Below are 17,111 nucleotides of genomic sequence, written 5' to 3' on the forward strand. Positions count from 1 at the left end.
TGGGTATTGTCTTCCCCTGCCCTGGTGTTGCCTGTCCTTGTTCCCCCTTGCTGCCCTCCTGTAACTCCCTGTACCCAGGGGCTGGGGCAGAGGCACGAGCTGCTCTCTGTCTGCCTGGGCTGGTGGACTTAAAAGAGTACGGTAGGAGGTGCCTTTCGGCCTTTCCCAAGTATGGGTGCATGTTTTAGGGACCTCTTCATCTGCTGAGCTGATAATTTACAGAATTCAAAGGGGAAAAAGAGAGGTGATTCTTCCCCTCCACTCTACTCTGGTGAGACCCCACCTGGAGTACTGCGTCCAGCTCTGGAGCCCCCAACATAGGAAAGACATGGACCTGTTGGAGCAGGTCCAGAGGAGGGCCACAAAAATGATCAGAGTGCTGGAGCACCTCTCCTGTGAGGACAGGCTCTGAGAGTTGGGGTTGTTCAGCCTGGAGAAGAGAAGGCTCCAGGATGATCTTATTGTGGCCTTCCAGTACCTAAAGGGGGCCTACAGGAGAGCTGGGGAAGGACTTTTTACTAGGGAATGTAGCAATAGGATGAGGGGCAATGGCTTCAAACTGGAAGAGGGCAGGTTTAGATTAAACATTAGGAAGAAATTTTTCACTCTGAGGGTGGTGAGGCACTGGAACAGGTTGCCCAGAGAAGTTGTTGAGGCTCCATCCCTGGAGGTGTTCAAGGCCAGGCTGGTGGGGCTTCGAGCAACCTGGTCTAGTGGGAGGTGTCCCTTCCCATGGCAGGGGTTGGAACTAGATGATCTTTAAGGTCCCTTCCAACCTAAACCATTTTATGGGGAAAAAAAAAAAAAGTGAAAAAGCAACAACAACAACACAAAAAAAAAAAACACAACCCAACAACTACAAAAAAAAAAACAAGCTAAACCCAACTTTCCTCATAAAAAAAGAGTTGCTCTAATATCGCTGCCTACAGAAGCCGCAGCCGGGCGGGACCTTAACGGGGCGGAGCGGAGCGAGGGCCGCCCCCGCCACAATCCCGGGGCGGGACGTGCGGTGCCGCACGCCTCGGCCTCAGCGCCGCGCAGCCGCTGGCTACCGGTAAGTAGCCCCCGGCGGGGCTCGAACCGGCGACCTCTGGGGCCGCGCCGGGCGGACGGAGCCCCGCCGAGGGGGAGGCAGCGGCGGCCGCCGCCGCCGCTGCCTCCCCCTCGGCGGGGCTCCGTCCGCCCGGCGCGGTTCCCCTTCGCCCTTCTGCAGGCGGGCAGCTGCACGTAGGCTGGGGTTGGTGCTGCAGCTTTGAGATGTGTTTTGCGGGGGGGGGGGGGGGGGGGGGGGGGAGGGTGGGAGGCGGGGAATTAAAGGTGCAGGGGAAGAAAAAAAAAAAAAAAAAAAGAATAATTTTTGTACGTGGTGTTTTCCGGATAATTCCTTCCAGGCAGAGCCCCTTTTGCTTTTTCGTTTGTTTCTTCTCAGGTAACAAACGCTTCCCCGAGGGATGCTGATGAGTCTCTTTCAGTTTACGGCTGGAAGGTTGGTTTCCCGAGCGTGTCGTGGGATTAAGGCTGCTGCGTCGAAGAAACCCAAGTTCTGCTTGGAAATGGCTCGTCCTAGTTCAAGTAAGGCACACCTGTTTGTTTGCTTTAGCACCCCACGCTGTTTCTTTAAGGTAGATTTGAAATTCGAGGAGGTTTTGTGTGATAGGCGAAATCTATAGTATAAATCAAAATGTTTAGAAGAGCATGAAGTTGATCCCCCCCCCCCCAACTGTTAAAGTTTATCTTCTGTGTGTCTGTATTCTGTATAGTTCCAAAAACCTTCGTGTAGTTGCAGTCAGCCTTATTGCCTGGTGATACGTTTTAAGTATTTATAATTCATGCACATAAACATACGCTAGTTAATTGCGTATCCTTTTCAGAATCCTAATGGGTAATAAAAGTCACTCCTCGTTTCTTTGTACAAGAATTACGGAGGGCCTCGGGCGCTTGTAACAATGCAGGAGCCAGGTGTTGGGTAGCCCCAGGAGCCCTGGTCAGTCCAGTAGTGCCTCCTTTTGTTTGTTCAGGGTTTTTTTGGTTTTGCCTTTTTAATTCGAGGATGCGCCTCAACTTGAAAACTGCGCCAAACAGCCCCAAACAGTTGGGTAGCCACGGTGCGCTTGCTTTTTCTGCCGCCTTGAGCATCAGCATTTGGCTGCTGTCAGAGCCTGGAGACAGGACTAGGAGGCCTTTTGGCCTGGTCCTTACACGTTCAAGGGCTTGTGAGGTTTGGTTTACAACAGCAGATGAGGCGTCAGAATCATGATGTTCTCTGCCCGGTTCTACAGCTCTCGTGCTGTGGGTCTTAGGACTTCTCCAGTGACTGTCTCTCCTTATAAAAACTCACCTACCTTTGGTTAAAAAAAACCCAAACATATAGTAAATTGTGAAGATTAGGGTTGTGATCAGCAGCTCAAAGTTCAGCTGGAGGGTGGTCACTACTGGCGTACTATAGCAGTCAATAGTGGGGCCAAAATTGTATAACACATTTAACACCTTCGTTAATGATCTGGATGATGGGGCAGAGTGTACCTTCAGCAAGTTTCTAGATGATGCAAAACTGGGAGGAGTGGCTGATACACCAGAGGGTCGTGCTGCCATCCAGAGGGACCTCAAGAGACTGGGGATGTGGGCTCACGGGAACCTCATGAAGTTCAGCAAATGGAAATGCTAAGTCCTGCCCCAGGGACAAATAGCTTCGTGCACCAGGATGGGCTGGGGCTGACAAGCTGGAAAGCAGCTTGGCAGGAAAGGCCCTGAGGGTCCTGGTGGACCCCAAGTTGACCATGAGCCGGCAGTGCGTCTTTGCAGCAACAAAGGCTGACGAGTGTCCTGAGCTGCACTGGGCAGAGCATCTCCAGCAGATAAAGGGAGGTGATCCTTCCCCTCTACTCAGCAGTGATGAGGCACACCTGGAGTGCTGGGTCCAGGTCTGGGCTCCCCAGTACAAGAGACATAGACTTACAGGAAAGAGTCCAGCGAAGGGCCACAAAGATAAATGGCTTGGAGCATCTGACATGTGAGGAGAGGATGGGAGAACCAGGACTGCTCAGCCTGGAGGAGACCAGGCTCTGCAGCATCTTATCAATGTATGAAAACACCTGATGGGAAGGAATGAGGACAAGGCGGACTCTTCTCAGTAGTGCCCAGTGACAGGACATGAGGCAACAGACACAAATTAAAGCACATGAGATTCCATCTGAACACAAGAAAACACATTTTTACTGGTGGTCAAGCACTGGAATGGGTTGTGCAGAGAGAGATGGTGTAGTCTCCATCTTTGGAGATACTCAAAAGCCACTTGACTGGATGCAGTCCTGGATATTCTGCTCTGGCTGACGCTGCTTGAGCAGGGGGGTTTGGACTAGACGATCTCCAGATGTCCCTTCCCAGTTCAGCCATTCTGTGAGTCTAAAATACGGTGCTGTAAAATTAATATCTGAGGTAAATTGGAAGAGTTTTTTTGTTTCTCTGTAGCGAACCTGTTCCTTTTTAATCTTGTTTTGACTCTTAGGAAAACTTCCTATCTTTTTCCCAAGTTAGTTTACCATGCAGAGAAAAATGGGGGGAATATACATTCAAAAATAGAAAATACAACTGCAAACCTAGAAAATGGGCCAGATCCCTCAGAAGGAAATGCATTTTCTCAAATTACCTTAATTTTGAAGGTGATACTTTGTAACTAAATGTAATTTTTTTTCGTCTCGGGCTCTTACCTTACTATTGGAAAGCAAACAGTTCCTGGGTGGTGGTGGCAACAGTTGTTATGGAGGTAGCATCTAGTGTGGGGTTTCAGTTGAAGGCTCTATCTTTCAAATATTGAGTGTATTCATAGTTCAATACATGTTACCTCACTGGGCTTGCTCATATGCATTTTGGAGGATCTCCAGGAATTGCCCTTCAAATTCCAATATACAGAAACTCAGAAAAAAATTAGTATTCTGAAATTAAAGTCATGGGAGGTGTACGTGGAATCTGTTTCTGGATGCATAAGCCTGCCAGCACTGTCTGTATGGCCTCTGATATAAAAGTCGAAGTGTTTGAACAGCTGTCCGGTTTTCTTCCCCACGCATAGATATGGTGGATTTTCGAGAAGTGTTCGCCAAAGCGAAGCATATAGCCATTATCACAGGAGCCGGTGTTAGTGCAGAGAGTGGAGTGCCTACCTTCAGAGGGGCTGGAGGTTTCTGGAGAAAGTGGCAAGCCCAGGTACGTAGAGGGGTGGTGGCACGTGTCTGCGCAGTTGTGCTTCTCTATTCATCAGGTAGGCGAGCGCAAAGGGTCAGAAGAAGCTGGGAAGAAGCTTTCACCTTAGAGGATGGAAGCGGTTCCGTGGTGGTTCGGCATGGACAGAGCTCTCCCTGCGGCTCTTCCCCGTGCTCAGGGGGGCTCCTTTCTGCAGCTGCAGCTTCTTTTCTGTCATTTGGTTTATCAGTTGTTTGGGGAAAACAACGTTCTTGCAGACAGCTCCAGGTCTTTCTGCCATCCTTTTTTTCTTGCTGCCTTGCAGCTTAAGCTGTTTGCTCATCTTTTGACACCCTCACTGTTTTCCTACCTCGTGGGGCCTTTCCATCTTAAACTTTTAAGAACCTTTTTCCAGTATAACGAAGGACAGAACTGATGATACCAAATACTTATTTTCTTTTAATCTTGGTTTCTCATAGTAGTCTTTAAAAATATTTTAGGATTGGGGGGGGGGGGGGGGATTCCTCACAGTCTTCAACTCTCCCACAAGCTCCATCTCTCTCGCTGGTGTGATCTTGCCAGTGCTGGGGTGGGAAAGGAGGTGGAAGCAGACGCTGAGGGGGGGAGAACTGCTGCAGCAGCAAGCACCGAAACGTGCAAGTTGTGTAGGTGCCTTGTGAGTCTGATCCTGCGTGATGCTGCAGATGCTTCCGGTAACCGTTATGCCGTCAGTAACTACTACCCCAAACACTGCAATCACATTTGCTTTCTTTATGTTTTCTGACTCCAGCATTCACGAAAGATTTGATTAAGTTAAAAAGGGGTCAGAGAGATGAGTTTTTCAAGATGGTTTGAATCTAAAGATGCATTTTTTTCTTTCAGTGACTATCGATTCAAATAAAGTATGCGTGTATAAATGCCTGATCCTTCTGCACCAGAAAGCTTGCATTCAGTGTTTTCACATCAGTAGAATTGTGCATTGAAGCATTAGACTGAGCCACTCATTTAAAAAAAAAAAAAAAACCAAAACAAAAAAAAAAAACAACCCAAAAAAAAACAATAAGGCAAAATTAAAGTTAGTGTGGAAAGTATAGCTTTGATTTTACGGGCACATACAAGACAAGACATTAGACTTTGGTTTTGACAATGGCTGTAATTTGGCTCATGTTACACTTAAATTAAAGCAGAAAAGAAATTGCTAGCAAAGGAAATATATCCACACGATGCTGAGTTTTATGGCTGCTGCAGAAAAGAAAGTTTCGAATGCCAAAAATTGTGTGCATTGAAATATCTCATCTTCTTTGTGCTCTATTAAACTCCTGATAGTGTGGTAGGGCAGCACACAATCAGGTCTGAGTCTACTATGTAAAACCATATACCATGCTATTGATATCGGTTATTTCCTTGTTTGGTAAGACTTGGACTTGTCATCCTTGTAAGGGCTATTGAACTATATTCTTGTCAACTGCATCTGGTTATAAATAATCTGCTTTTGATTATCTTGTTATGCTGGTAGCAGTGTAAATGGCAGTAATCTAGCAGGCTTTGTTTGGGGAGGGGATTTTCTTGCCCTTCCATTGGCAGAATGAATTGTTACGTCTTTTCCAGGAGCTGGCTACTCCAGAGGCTTTTGCGCGAAACCCTTCTCGTGTATGGGAATTTTACCATTATCGTCGGGAAGTGATGTTGAGTAAACATCCAAATCCTGCACATATTGCCATCGCAGAGTGTGAAAGGCGACTGAGCAAGCAAGGAAGGAGCGTTGTGGTCATTACTCAGAATATCGATGAACTACACAGAAAGGCAGGCACAAAGCACCTCTTAGAAATTCATGGTAAGAATCAGCTTACCCTTCTGCTACAGGCCAGCAAACCTGGGGGCGCGGGGAGGAGAGAGAGCAACATAAGTACTGGGAGAAAATGAATTTGTCTTTAAAATGATAATAACTTGGATGAAGTAATTTACAATATCACCCTGTTCTCTTTTGGAAGTTGTTTCAGGTACTTCATAACCTCCCTTTATTTCTCTTGTATCCCTTTTTTGTTCTTCTTTTTCTCTTTATTTCTTTTTTAATGGATTCTGACAGTACTGGTTCCCCTTCCTGCTTGCTCAGTTTTGCCTCAGAACCACTTGAATACATGTGGATAGTGACACTTGGCTGATTTCATCCAGAAAAGGGGAAAAGAACCCATGAGGATTTCTACTGTGTGGTAGCAGTGGTGCCACACCAGTATTGCCACCAATAACAGGTGTAGTGGCAAGACTGGTCTCACCAGCCCTGGTGCTTTCCCTTTTTCCTGTCCTGTCCTTTGGAGACCCACCTGTGCAGTCCTTGGCTACAGGAGGAAGAAGGGGCTGGAAACGGATGGGATTCCCTTACCTTTCCCTCCTACACCCAGTGGGACTCCCTCTCTTCCCTGTAGTTAGTGGCACTCCTCGCTCCCTCCCTCTCTGCTGCAAAGTGCCAGCGGAGCAAAATGCAGGCACAATGTGCAGGGGTCAGCGGGGCTTTTGGATCTGAGGAAATATATGGGTGTGGAGAGGACGAGGGTGGGGAAGCCCTTCTCCATCCTTTGAGGTGCCTCCACTCCTTTCTCCACTTCGCAGGCCCTGCTGCAGACTGAAAGCGTCCCAGGACAAAGCCCCATCCTGGTCCTCCAGCACTGTATTTAACTTAAGTATCACGAAAGGTTGAAACGGGATTTCCCATCGCTACTGTGTGATCTGGACACAGGGAACCTGCACAGATCTTTTTGCAGTTGTGGATCCAAGGGTAAAGCCTTGGGTAGAGTTTCATTTGGGTTATCTTTATTCTTTACAAAAGAAACCCAAATTTAAACTCTTGGTAATATTGCACACCTCTGCACCACATTAGTAACTCTACAAAAGTCTTGGGTTGGGGAGTTTGCATTAAAAAAAATGTGTTAAAAAACATACTTTTTTTTTTTTAGAAAACATTTCTGGTTTAAGGGGAGAAAGAATAAGTAGAAATCATCTCCCTCAGTGATACTTTAAATAATGATTTTTCCTCTGAAACACTCTTACAAGGCTGCGTATTACTAATGTGGTAAGGTAGAACAAGGTGATAAATCATAGCTTAGAGGGACTGTCGCTGTTGTTCACCGCGGCCTTTCAGCTCTTGGCTTGCTGAACAAAAGTGCGTGTACGCACTGTGTAAATAGCGTCTCGTTCATGATGCTGCCGGGTTTCAACACTTGGCTGCTGCGTCCATGTAGTAAGTGACCCGCAAGGTATCGTCTTCAAAGTCAAATAAAGGCCATCTGGGGTAGACAGAACCACTTGCTTCTACAGCCGTGCCTCAGAGCAACTGCTCAATCCCTGGTGTTTTCTCTTTGTGCTTTTCAGGTAGTTTATTTAAAACTCGATGCACCAACTGTGGAAATGTGGCTGCAAATTACAAGAGTCCAATATGCCCCGCATTGGCCGGGAAAGGGTAATATGTCTGCCTTGTGAGCTCTCTGTATTTTCTACTTTGCTGTTCAATGGAAAAGGGGCCATTTTAGGAGCATACAGGAGTTTCAGCCAGCCACCCCATTTTCCTTTAGTAGTATTAATGTTTACATTTTACACAACTGTTTTGAAAGGTCAGTATACTGTTTGGTGACTTCAGTGAGAGCCCATGATACCATAAGTCAGTGAATGAATAACTTAACCTCTAAGTTAGCACAACATTATATGTTTTAATTAGACCAATTTCAGATGGTCTAAAACTCTCATACTGGACATCAACTAATTGTACACTTTGAGAATGTATTTACTCCCATCCTCTTCACCTTCCAGTTTTTTTATTAAATCAGATACTTATTCCTTAAATTGGGCTCTCATCACTTGGTGCATGGATTGTCCTCTTTGCATCTCTTGAGCCCCTAGTAGCTTTTGTCCTTCAACTCATCCATAAGAGTCTCATGATTACAGGTCTCAAAATACGGATGTGTGAAACAATCAGGAGGGAAGCATCAGTTCCCATGATTTCTGCAACTTTTTAAGTTGCAGAAGAATCCTTCAGTCTCCTTTTTCTAGCCATCCTCTGTCTTTCACCCTTAACAATAAGGGAGGGGGAAACAGGCAACAGGCTTATGCTCATAGATTTTTAGGGTTTTTTTCCCTTTGCATTTCACCAGATCTTTAGATAGCTACATAAATATTTGGTGTGCCTTTGACAGGCTTTGACCAGCTTATTACAGCTGCTTAGCCCTGGGATAATTCTGGACAAACGCCTGCCTGCCCTCTGTGTGGTATTTTAGGGTTGTAGTAGGTGTTGAAGTTGGCTGAAGTTGCAAAGATTCCGTGACTGGAGAGTGTGCTTTAGACAATACTAAGTTTTTATTTATATATAAAGTGCACTTTGTACGATTGAGTATGTATTGCAATTTTGTAACTTCAGGGCTCCGGATCCTGAAACAGAGGATGCCGTGATTCCAGTTGAGAACCTTCCTCAGTACGTATGGTCCGCTTTGTTTTTTGCTGTTACCTCTTCGTACCTTGTGCATCTCAAAGGCTTATATTACTGTTCATGTAGTTTTGGAAGGACACGGAGACATTTTACATGAGAAAAAGGCATGGGACTTCAGCCCAGAGAACTGTGTCTAAAGTTACAGGGGACAGCGGACAACAGGAGTGTGTACTAGAAGTTTACCATGATGCTAAAGGGATCGCATGTTTGTGTACTCAAGCATCAAGCTGAAACATGCCTAAATTCATGGGGTTTGTAGTAAGTAGAGTAGCAGAAGAATTGCAGCAAGAAACCAAGTGCTACACAATAAACATTTTGATACTTTGCAGGTGCTACCTACAGTTAGTCAGTCTGGAGTACTGCCACTGCATAGTCCCTCGCAGGCATTAATTGTGCCATGGTGCTTTTTCATAATGGCTGAAGTTTTGCCTCAGATAGTTGCAGATGCAAGAAGCCACCACCCTATTTTTCATCTGGTTCCTAAGGAAGAGAGTCTAATGCAGTGCTTCTATCTTCCAGTTCACATTCTCCTTCAAATCCTGTTGGCCAGTTTGTTAAAGTTGATGGAGGCCGAGGTCTGTAGCACATACTATGTTTTAAGTTTCCTGCATTTCAGGAACTGAGTAAGGGGAAGACACAATTAAGTATCTGAGTTGCACAACTGTTCAGCAACCCATTCTGTGTGACCAGGCAGCATGTGTGTACTTCCAACATGCGTGTAGCACGGCTTTGGCTTCCTTCTGTCCAGCACATGGCAGAGGAGGGTGTGGGGAGGGCTGTGAAGGAGAAGGGAGAAAGAGTGAGGGCAGGTAAGACATGACCAAACGAGAATGAAAACTGTTTTGCTGTATTGCAGCTTGAAACGTCCATGTCAGCATCATAACGGTGTCCTGTTGTGATTTTTAAACAGGTGTGAGGAGGACGGCTGCAATGGGCTCCTCCGTCCCCACGTTGTGTGGTTTGGTGAAACCCTGGATCCTGACATTCTCACAGAGGTTGAAAAGGAGCTTGAAATATGCGACCTCTGCTTGGTAGTGAGTGCCGCTTCTGTTACCTAGCCTCTTAACCTGCAGGGAAGCCACGCTAAAGAGGTCGCAGCCTCTAGGTAAGGGAAGTGCATCTGCACTTCCCCAAGGGAGCTAAAAGCCCCTGAGGGACTCTCTAGTGTCAAGTGTAAAACATTAAAAGGCCACGAGGTTTGAAAATGTCCATAGACTACTGAGAAGTTAACAGGTTCAGCATGTGTGCATCTTGCTCAGCTGACATCTGCCATCTGCATTTAGTATAGTGTTAGAGCTTCAAGTGTTAGAGGTCAGCTAATATTGTTTAGCTGTTGAATTCCTCAAACAGTGAAAAATATGATTATTTTGATGCTCAGTTTAAAAAAAAAAAGTGACAAAATGTTGCAAGTAGCCAGCTGTTATCATGTGCTGCTTTTTTTGTGAGGTTGTTTACATGCCATGTATGTTCCAGATCACTGACCAAAACACTTGCTCAGAATATTGTGTACCTTTCACAGAATAATCTCAAGTAACAGAAGGAACATCTTGTTTTGTTCTTCTGAAGGCAAAGTCTGCCATTTTGTGTTTCTGGGAATTTTTTTTTTTAATCTACAGTTATAATCCACAAACGGGCTTCTCTGGGTTGCATCAGAGAAAACAATTCCCGATTCTTATGCTATGTTAAATAGCTACACGTGTAGTGACACTAAATATAGATACTGATTTGGTTTCATTTCTGTAGGGGTCTTCCATGCTTCAGTGGTTTTGAATCCTTACCTTGTGGGTTGGTTTGGTTCTGTCTGTTTAACTACTGGCCTGCTACACTGGTGATTTTTCGCCCTGTTCCTGCAGGTGGGGACCTCCTCCGTGGTGTATCCTGCCGCTATGTTTGCCCCTCAGGTATCTGCCAGAGGAGTGCCAGTTGCAGAATTTAACATGGAAGCCACTCCTGCTACAAATAGATTCAGGTAAAGCTGTTCAGTTTTAAACTAGCAACCTTTAGTCCCCTCCATCTTCATTGGTCTTTTGCATTGAACTGCTAAAATGCTCACAAAATTTTTAAACAAACATGATGTATTTTTTCCCCCAATGCTTAAGAAATACTGTTTTCTTCTACTAAGAAGAAAAGATGATTGGCCTTTCTTGGTGGAACTAACTTTCACTGAAGAACACAACTGTGTTTTTCTAAGTGTGGAGCTGAAGCCTGTCTCTAAGTCCTAGAAAGCCTAATCCCCCTCCCTCAGCATCAGGACGAACCCGCTACCACCTGCCTCTCCAAATGCACTCGGGCACTGCCAAAGAAAAAAGAAAGAAAGAAAAAAAAAAAAGAAAAAAAAGGCAAAAAAAAAAAAGCAGCGACGCGCTGGTCCTTGCCCGCCGCCTTCACCCGGCTGCTTCCTTCCAGGTTTCACTTCCCGGGCCCCTGCGGGACCACTCTGCCGCCGGCGCTGGCCCGCCACCAGACGGAGATCATCTCCTGAGCACCTCGCAGCGGCCGACGCGGGGAAGCGCCGCGCCCGGACGCCGCAGCCCGGCCTGGCGCCCGGCGGGGGCGCGGGTGGGCGTGGGGAGGGAAGAGGGAGGGAGACGGCGGGTCCGGCCGGGCTGTCCCCCCCCTCCCCTGCTCCCCACGGCAATAAACGGGCGGCGGGGTCCCGGGGCGGGCGGCTCGGGCCCCGCTGCCGCTAACACCTCAGGCCGCTGCTCGCCGTTTGTCTGCGCCCGCGCGGCGGAAGGACGGTTAGAGGCTGTTGGGCGCGGGGGGGGGGGCGTGGCGCGCGGGCGTGCTCGCGCCGCGGGGCGGGGCCTCCACACCGGGGCTGGCGGCGGAAGGCAGTGGAGCGCTTCCGGGGCGGGGGTCAGGCGGGCGGCGTGAGGGGGAGTGATGGCGCGGCGGCGGAAGGCGGTGGCGGGAGTGAAACGCGGGCCGCCCGCCGTACTCCTCAGCCCGCCCTCCTCGGAGGACGAGGCCCCGGAGGAGGTGTCCTTCGGAGCGGCGAAGGAGGCGGCCGAGACCGAACGGAAGCTGGTGGGGGAGGCGGCCCGGAGGTACGGACATCACCACCCCCCCCTTACGGCCATCCGCGCATGACCCCTTCCTCCGCTTCCCCGACCCCCCTCCCCCACCCCCCCGCGCTGACTGCGCTTCCCGCCTCCCCGCAGGCACCGGGAGCTGCTGAAGGAGAAGCGGCGACGGCACCAGGAGCTGTTCGCGGAGCAGAAGGTATGACAGCCACCCCCCGGCCCCCGCCCGCACCCCCGCCGGGCGGGCGGCCCCCCCGCTCCGCTCCGCTAACTGCCTTCTCCCCGCAGAGACGGAAGCTGCTCCCCGAGGCCGTGCTGCAGGAGCTGGCCGCCGCGCCGCCCGCAGGGTGAGGGGGCGATGGCGGTGGGGGGGGACGGGGGGACACACGACACACACGGGCGTTCGGGTGGGGGAGTGTCCGGGCGACACCGCCCCCCCTCCGCCCGTGGTGCCGCCCCTTCGCGTCCTGGCGTGGGGAGGCCCGGGTGGAAAGGGGGAGCTTTCGTGGCTTGGAGTAAAGGGGAGGGAGCATGAATTGGCGGGGTAACCTGTTTCCTTCTCCGCACTCCACAGAGCCGAGGGGCAGACAGCGGCAGCTGAGCCAGGTATGCCACAGCTCGTTTTGCTGGCGCGGTGCTCCCCTCCCTCCTCCCCTCCCCCGGGTTTTATTTCTGTGCTAGAGCTGCAGTGGGGGTGATAGCGCTCTGGTACGGAGACCTTTTGAAAGTCTGAAACGTGAACAGACTGGGCGGATTGGCTGTTGCCCAGGAACAATATGAGGAAGAGCTGAAGTCGCATTTAACTTGATTCGTGCGCCTTTTACAAAAGTTGTTTGCTGTACAATGATTTCAGTTAAAATAGCCCAAAGGAAATACTGCACAGGTGTTAGAAAAACCAAGGATTACCAGAGGGAAATTAATATTTAGCATTCATTTAAGTTATAAAGGTTATTCTTGGAGAGCGTTGTTAACCACCTTGATACTTTACATATCATACTATAATTTCATAGCATCTGTAAAAACCAGGTAAATCTTTTCAGATTCTGAACTTAGAAAATCAAGAGTCTAAAGTATTCATGACTGCTATTTTCCAGCCCTCTTCATCTGTACTTCAGAGTACTGTACAACAAAAGAAGTGGTCTTTTTTTAAAAACAATTCTGTCATCCATACCTTACATAATTATATAGCTGGATGGTGTAACTACTCGTTTTTCTTCCTTTTATTATTGTTTTTAAAGAAAAATCTGTTGGCACAAACAAGAGCTGAGCTTGGGATGATGCTTTCAGTGCTGAGCATTGGTACTTAATGGCGAGAACAAAGCTGAGGCCGGACTCCCCTTTGCACATTATGTGTAGCTGTTGTGTTGGATCGAATTGTTGCCCTGTGATGAATCCCATTTTGTAGTGTTTATGCCAAGGAAGGGGAAAGCTGGCTAATGGTACTTAGGGTGGCTCTCCTGCAGCATGCTTCTTCCCCTCCCTCTCACAGCCCTTCTGTGAGGGCAACACTTCTTATCTCTTACTAGTCAGAGCTTCTGAGAAAACGCCTCTTGGAGTTAACTAAAGGCTTCTTATTTTTTGCAGCATAATTGTTTCACTCCTATTCCTCTTTTACTTACAGCTCTTGATTCATAACATTTGGGATTTTTTTTGTGTTAAATTTACTTTAGGTAAACACCCCGGAGGTGGGGCTGCGAAGCAGAGACAGGGCAAAGTCCAAAAGCAGGGCCAAGCCCAAAGGCAGGTGAAGAAAGACAAGCGAAGAAAGGGTACCAGGTACGCTGGGAGAGGAACATCCAGGGTGTCTGTCCACGCTGCTTCTGCCTGCTTGGGGAGGGGGCATCACAGCAGCTGTTCTGTCACTGCGGCTGTACTCTTCTTCACTTGATGTTCCAACTGCTCTTCCTCTGATGGAAGGCATATTTATATGCTAAAAGCGCCTTTAACATGCTTATATGCTTCTGATACAACATACCTGTAAAATATATATATAGCCCCACATATATATATAAAAAATATAAATAACTTTAATATATTTTCTGTGTAACTGCTGTGAGGTAACTGAGCAGTCGTAAGCACAGCAAGAGACATTCTGTTATATGCTGCTACAGGTCTGGTTGTTGAGCACTGAATTCCTGCATTTCAGTCTCCCCCCTGCCCTTTATTTCTTTGTCAGTGATGTCCCTATAGAGGAATGATACTAGCTTCTGGTAGGGCTAGTTTGAGCCTCCCAAGGAACTACTTGGGGCACATAAAGGCATGTGATGACAGGTTGTGTGTCTCGGTCCAATTTTTTTTTTCTTTAATACCACTACAGAACATGGCTGAGCACCAGACACCAGCACCAGCTGCTGTTGTGCTGAAGTAGGGAAGCATTGACTAGAGTCTCTCTTGCTTTGGGTTCTCTAACTATGCTACAGGGATTTACAGCTCTTTATTTAACTAGGCCAAAAGGAAACTATACGGCTGTGCGCTTAAAAGATCAGAATTTAACAGGCCTCCACCAACAGCTTGCCAAAGACTTTTTAAACACTCAACTCTATGGACCAGATGCCAACCGGGTACAGGGTAAGCAGTTTTCTGTAGGTGGGTCTGCATCTAGATTTGTCTGTGTTAAACTTGGTAATTAACACTCGTCTCCATTTCAGCAAATGAATTTTTTTCCCTTGAAAACAAGAAAAACCCAGTTAAAAAAGCTGCAGTTCAGTTTGTGGACAAATCTTGGGGTGAGTACAAAAAGTCAAAGTAGGTACTGCTTTAAACCACATATGCATGCTTTAAAAAAAAAAAAAAAAACCAAAAAGCAAGTTTTCCCATGCTAGAGGGTTGTATCTTGCTACCATCTTACTCAAAAAACCTGATAGTAAGGGAATGGCAGGAGGGCACTACAGCCTGAGTGGGTGTAGTGAGCACTCCCCTGGGGGAGGGTGCATGAGACAGAACTTAAATTACCTCATTTTTGGTAGATTAAGAAACAGCATCTGGGCCTAGAGCCATGTTTATTTGTTAAAATAAATACTCTGCTAATTGTTGGTTCAGCCTACAACCTCTGAGGTGTTGGAAGTAATTTCAGACATGTGTAAAACAAAGCAGGGATGCCAAGATCCCAAAACCTCTCTGTGAGCACAGGGAAGTGGCGCCTATTTCTCCTCATAAAAAAAGGGTATTACAGAAAGGAGCAGGGTCAGACCCATACACGCATCAGTTACAGCCACATGCTGCCCCTCAGTCACACAAGCACAGTCTGAACACTAGTTGCAAAAGTTACTGATCCTCAGCAGGCAGTCTGCTTTTCAGTTGTGCTTCAGCAGCGCAGCCCTCCTCCTGAAGGAGGGCGGCACAGGCTGGTACCACTGGCCAATGGAAGGCACTTCTTGTATGTGAGCAATGATAGAAAGTTTATCAGCTTTCCAGTTGGTTTTGTTCTGAAATGCTGCAGTAATCAATGGCTGCTTCTCCAGTAAGATGGGGTAGGAAAATGGTAACTAACAGCTGCTTTTGTTTTTTTTAAGGGCAAGAAAAAAAGCAAAGAGCAATAAGGTTTAAAAAACGCTGGCTGTTAACACAGATGAAGAATCAAGTATGAAGACAGCTTCTCAGAAGCTGCAATTAAGGACTCTTACTGAAAGTTAGGCTCTCAACACAACAAAGGTGTTTTTTGCCCCCCACTTCTCCATCATCACTCCTCTTTCAGCTCTAGCCAACAGCCATTAGAAGGCACCAACTTGCAATGCTGTGCCTGGACTGATTTCCCTGTTCTCTTCCCTCCCCCTTTCAGAAGTGCTTGGAGAAGCTAAGAAGCTGCTGGGCCAGGGCAGTGACTGTCTATCCTTAATACTGATTTAGAACAGCTGGTGTTACAGCCAGGTTTGTAGAGCTGCCTCCATGAGGCAGCTCCTTTGCAGAGAATAAAGATGAACAATGTTGTACTTACTGTTCTGGGTGCTGTGTTTCTTACAACAGTCAATTATTCCCCCTTTTTTCAGTTATTTGCATCTCTAAAGAAAGGCTGTATCCCAATACCATAATCCTGAACTCAGTTCACAGACCAGGGACATTTCTTGTCCAGCCTGATGCTTAGTTTTAAGGAATAAAGATTTTTTCCCCCCGTCTTCAGGGAGTACTAAAGTTCCACTCGGTGCCTTGACTTTGCCCTGGGCAAGGACAGAGTAAACCTTTGACAGCCCAGCCGCCGCAGCTGACTGGCGAGCCACCATGCTGAATTCACGAGTGTCTACCTGAGAACTGCTATTCCAGGACAGAACTCCAGACCCAAGGAAATGTAGCATACAAGTCCATGCTACCATGTATGTAGAAGTAAGTTTTTAATGGCTGGTTAATTATGATATCACTACATTTTATTGCAATATAGTACTATTTAAGCACTTTTAAAAATGCAAGGTGTACAAAGATTAAATTAAGACTGTAAATTGACTAAATATTTGGTTTTTATATAAATAGGTCATAACCACACTGTGTTGACATGTAATACTGTTATAATACAACAGTTAAACTGGTGAGTCTACACAACAGAAGCTGTCTGTAGTTAAACAAGGAAACAAAGTTGAAAAGACCATGTTAAAACAAAAAACTACTAAGATCAACAGGTTGGGATTGTAAGTAGCAACAAACATATTCACTCAGCTCCTGAGTAATTCAAGTTTTACAGTACACATTAAAAAATATCTTTTCTTCCCATCAACACTATATATCCAAACCATCAGGTGTTTATGCATTTTGCAAATTACACTGATTGAACTATGTAACAATGGGGTGGAGGTTGGCAAGTCATCCTGCTTGACGTGTACATCACCCACACGCTAATACATCCATGTTTTCTATTCTTTCGTCCTACCACAAGGTAGCAGGATTTTTGGTTTGTTTTGGACAATCGTTTAAAGGATTGGTACTTGTCAATTTGGATGTCTGACATTATCAGTGATATTTTCAACTCTTAGTTGTCTAAGAGGCTTAAAGATGGAAATTTTCTCCTAACACTAAGTTAGAAATCATTTGCATCATGCTGTAAACTAGGAAGCAACATAAAGCAACAGACTTGTCCTTAGTACATAATTAAAATTCCAAATTCCAGTCAGCAGAGCTGGTCTACTTTCCATGTTGAATATGTCACAACACCTTTCAGATCTCCAAATGCATAGCTAGTGTAGGTAGTCTTCCACTGTGGCGAATGCACAGGATCCAATTCCTGATCGAGCCATCAATCCTAGACACTGTGACGCTTGTCCCATTGCTAGGGCAAGTGGTGGTTGCTTTGGCAGATTGTGAGTCTCTGAAGAGGAACCAACAGTAGCAGTTGCAATACCCGATTAATTTCATAGTAACACACCGAAAACTTAAGTTTTAAGCTTGCTTAAATCACTCCTTTCAAATTCCATGTTTACTTGCAAAGTTTGCTCTTACAGCAAGACAGAGCA

The 17,111-nt window shown here is 46.7% G+C and overlaps 3 protein-coding genes across 5 annotated transcripts in view; 2 read left to right on the forward strand and 1 right to left on the reverse strand.

Annotated features, from left to right (window-relative positions):
• Positions 1–1,033: 1,033 nt before the first annotated feature.
• SIRT5 (sirtuin 5) lies at positions 1,034–11,347 on the forward strand. Of its 2 annotated transcripts, none has more exons than XM_082479410.1 (9): positions 1,034–1,054; positions 1,430–1,572; positions 4,067–4,200; positions 5,785–6,010; positions 7,543–7,630; positions 8,582–8,635; positions 9,561–9,684; positions 10,504–10,619; positions 11,057–11,347. In XM_082479410.1, exons 2-9 carry the CDS (start codon positions 1,452–1,454, stop codon positions 11,130–11,132), a joined length of 939 nt encoding a protein of 312 aa, XP_082335536.1. In that variant the 5' UTR covers positions 1,034–1,054; positions 1,430–1,451; the 3' UTR covers positions 11,133–11,347. The 2 variants fall into 2 exon arrangements, with proteins under 2 accessions (XP_082335536.1, XP_082335535.1); XM_082479409.1 differs by lacking the exon at positions 1,034–1,054 and adding an exon at positions 1,220–1,237.
• Positions 11,348–11,416: 69 nt separating this feature from the next.
• NOL7 (nucleolar protein 7) lies at positions 11,417–15,610 on the forward strand. The gene is made up of 8 exons (XM_082479411.1): positions 11,417–11,700; positions 11,815–11,875; positions 11,965–12,023; positions 12,251–12,282; positions 13,347–13,452; positions 14,123–14,244; positions 14,325–14,402; positions 15,189–15,610. The coding sequence occupies exons 1-8, from the start codon at positions 11,537–11,539 to the stop codon at positions 15,260–15,262; spliced, it is 696 nt and encodes a 231-aa protein (XP_082335537.1). The 5' UTR covers positions 11,417–11,536; the 3' UTR covers positions 15,263–15,610.
• Positions 15,611–15,988: 378 nt separating this feature from the next.
• The window catches only part of RANBP9 (RAN binding protein 9), a 41,848-nt gene continuing 40,725 nt past the window's right edge, over positions 15,989–17,111 (reverse strand). For both annotated transcript variants that reach the window (XM_082499514.1, XM_082499513.1), the window contains exon 14: positions 15,989–16,966. In XM_082499514.1, the coding sequence (XP_082355640.1) occupies positions 16,836–16,966 (131 nt within the window). In that variant the 3' untranslated portion in view covers positions 15,989–16,835. The remainder of the gene's footprint in view (positions 16,967–17,111) is intronic.

The sequence above is a fragment of the Vanellus vanellus genome (assembly GCF_965231255.1).
Source record: "Vanellus vanellus genome assembly, chromosome: 2".
NCBI classification, from domain to species: Eukaryota; Metazoa; Chordata; class Aves; order Charadriiformes; family Charadriidae; genus Vanellus; species Vanellus vanellus.

Coding starts and splice junctions, on each gene's coding strand:
- SIRT5 (XM_082479410.1), top strand. CDS start 1,452: ATGCTGATGAGTCTCTTTCAGTTTACGGCTGGAAGGTTGGTTTCCCGA. Junction 4,201..5,784: donor GGAGAAAGTGGCAAGCCCAG/GTACGTAGAGGG, acceptor CGTCTTTTCCAG/GAGCTGGCTACTCCAGAGGC. Junction 9,685..10,503: donor TATGCGACCTCTGCTTGGTA/GTGAGTGCCGCT, acceptor CTGTTCCTGCAG/GTGGGGACCTCCTCCGTGGT.
- NOL7 (XM_082479411.1), top strand. CDS start 11,537: ATGGCGCGGCGGCGGAAGGCGGTGGCGGGAGTGAAACGCGGGCCGCCC. Junction 12,024..12,250: donor GCCGCCGCGCCGCCCGCAGG/GTGAGGGGGCGA, acceptor CGCACTCCACAG/AGCCGAGGGGCAGACAGCGG. Junction 13,453..14,122: donor AAGCGAAGAAAGGGTACCAG/GTACGCTGGGAG, acceptor TTATTTAACTAG/GCCAAAAGGAAACTATACGG.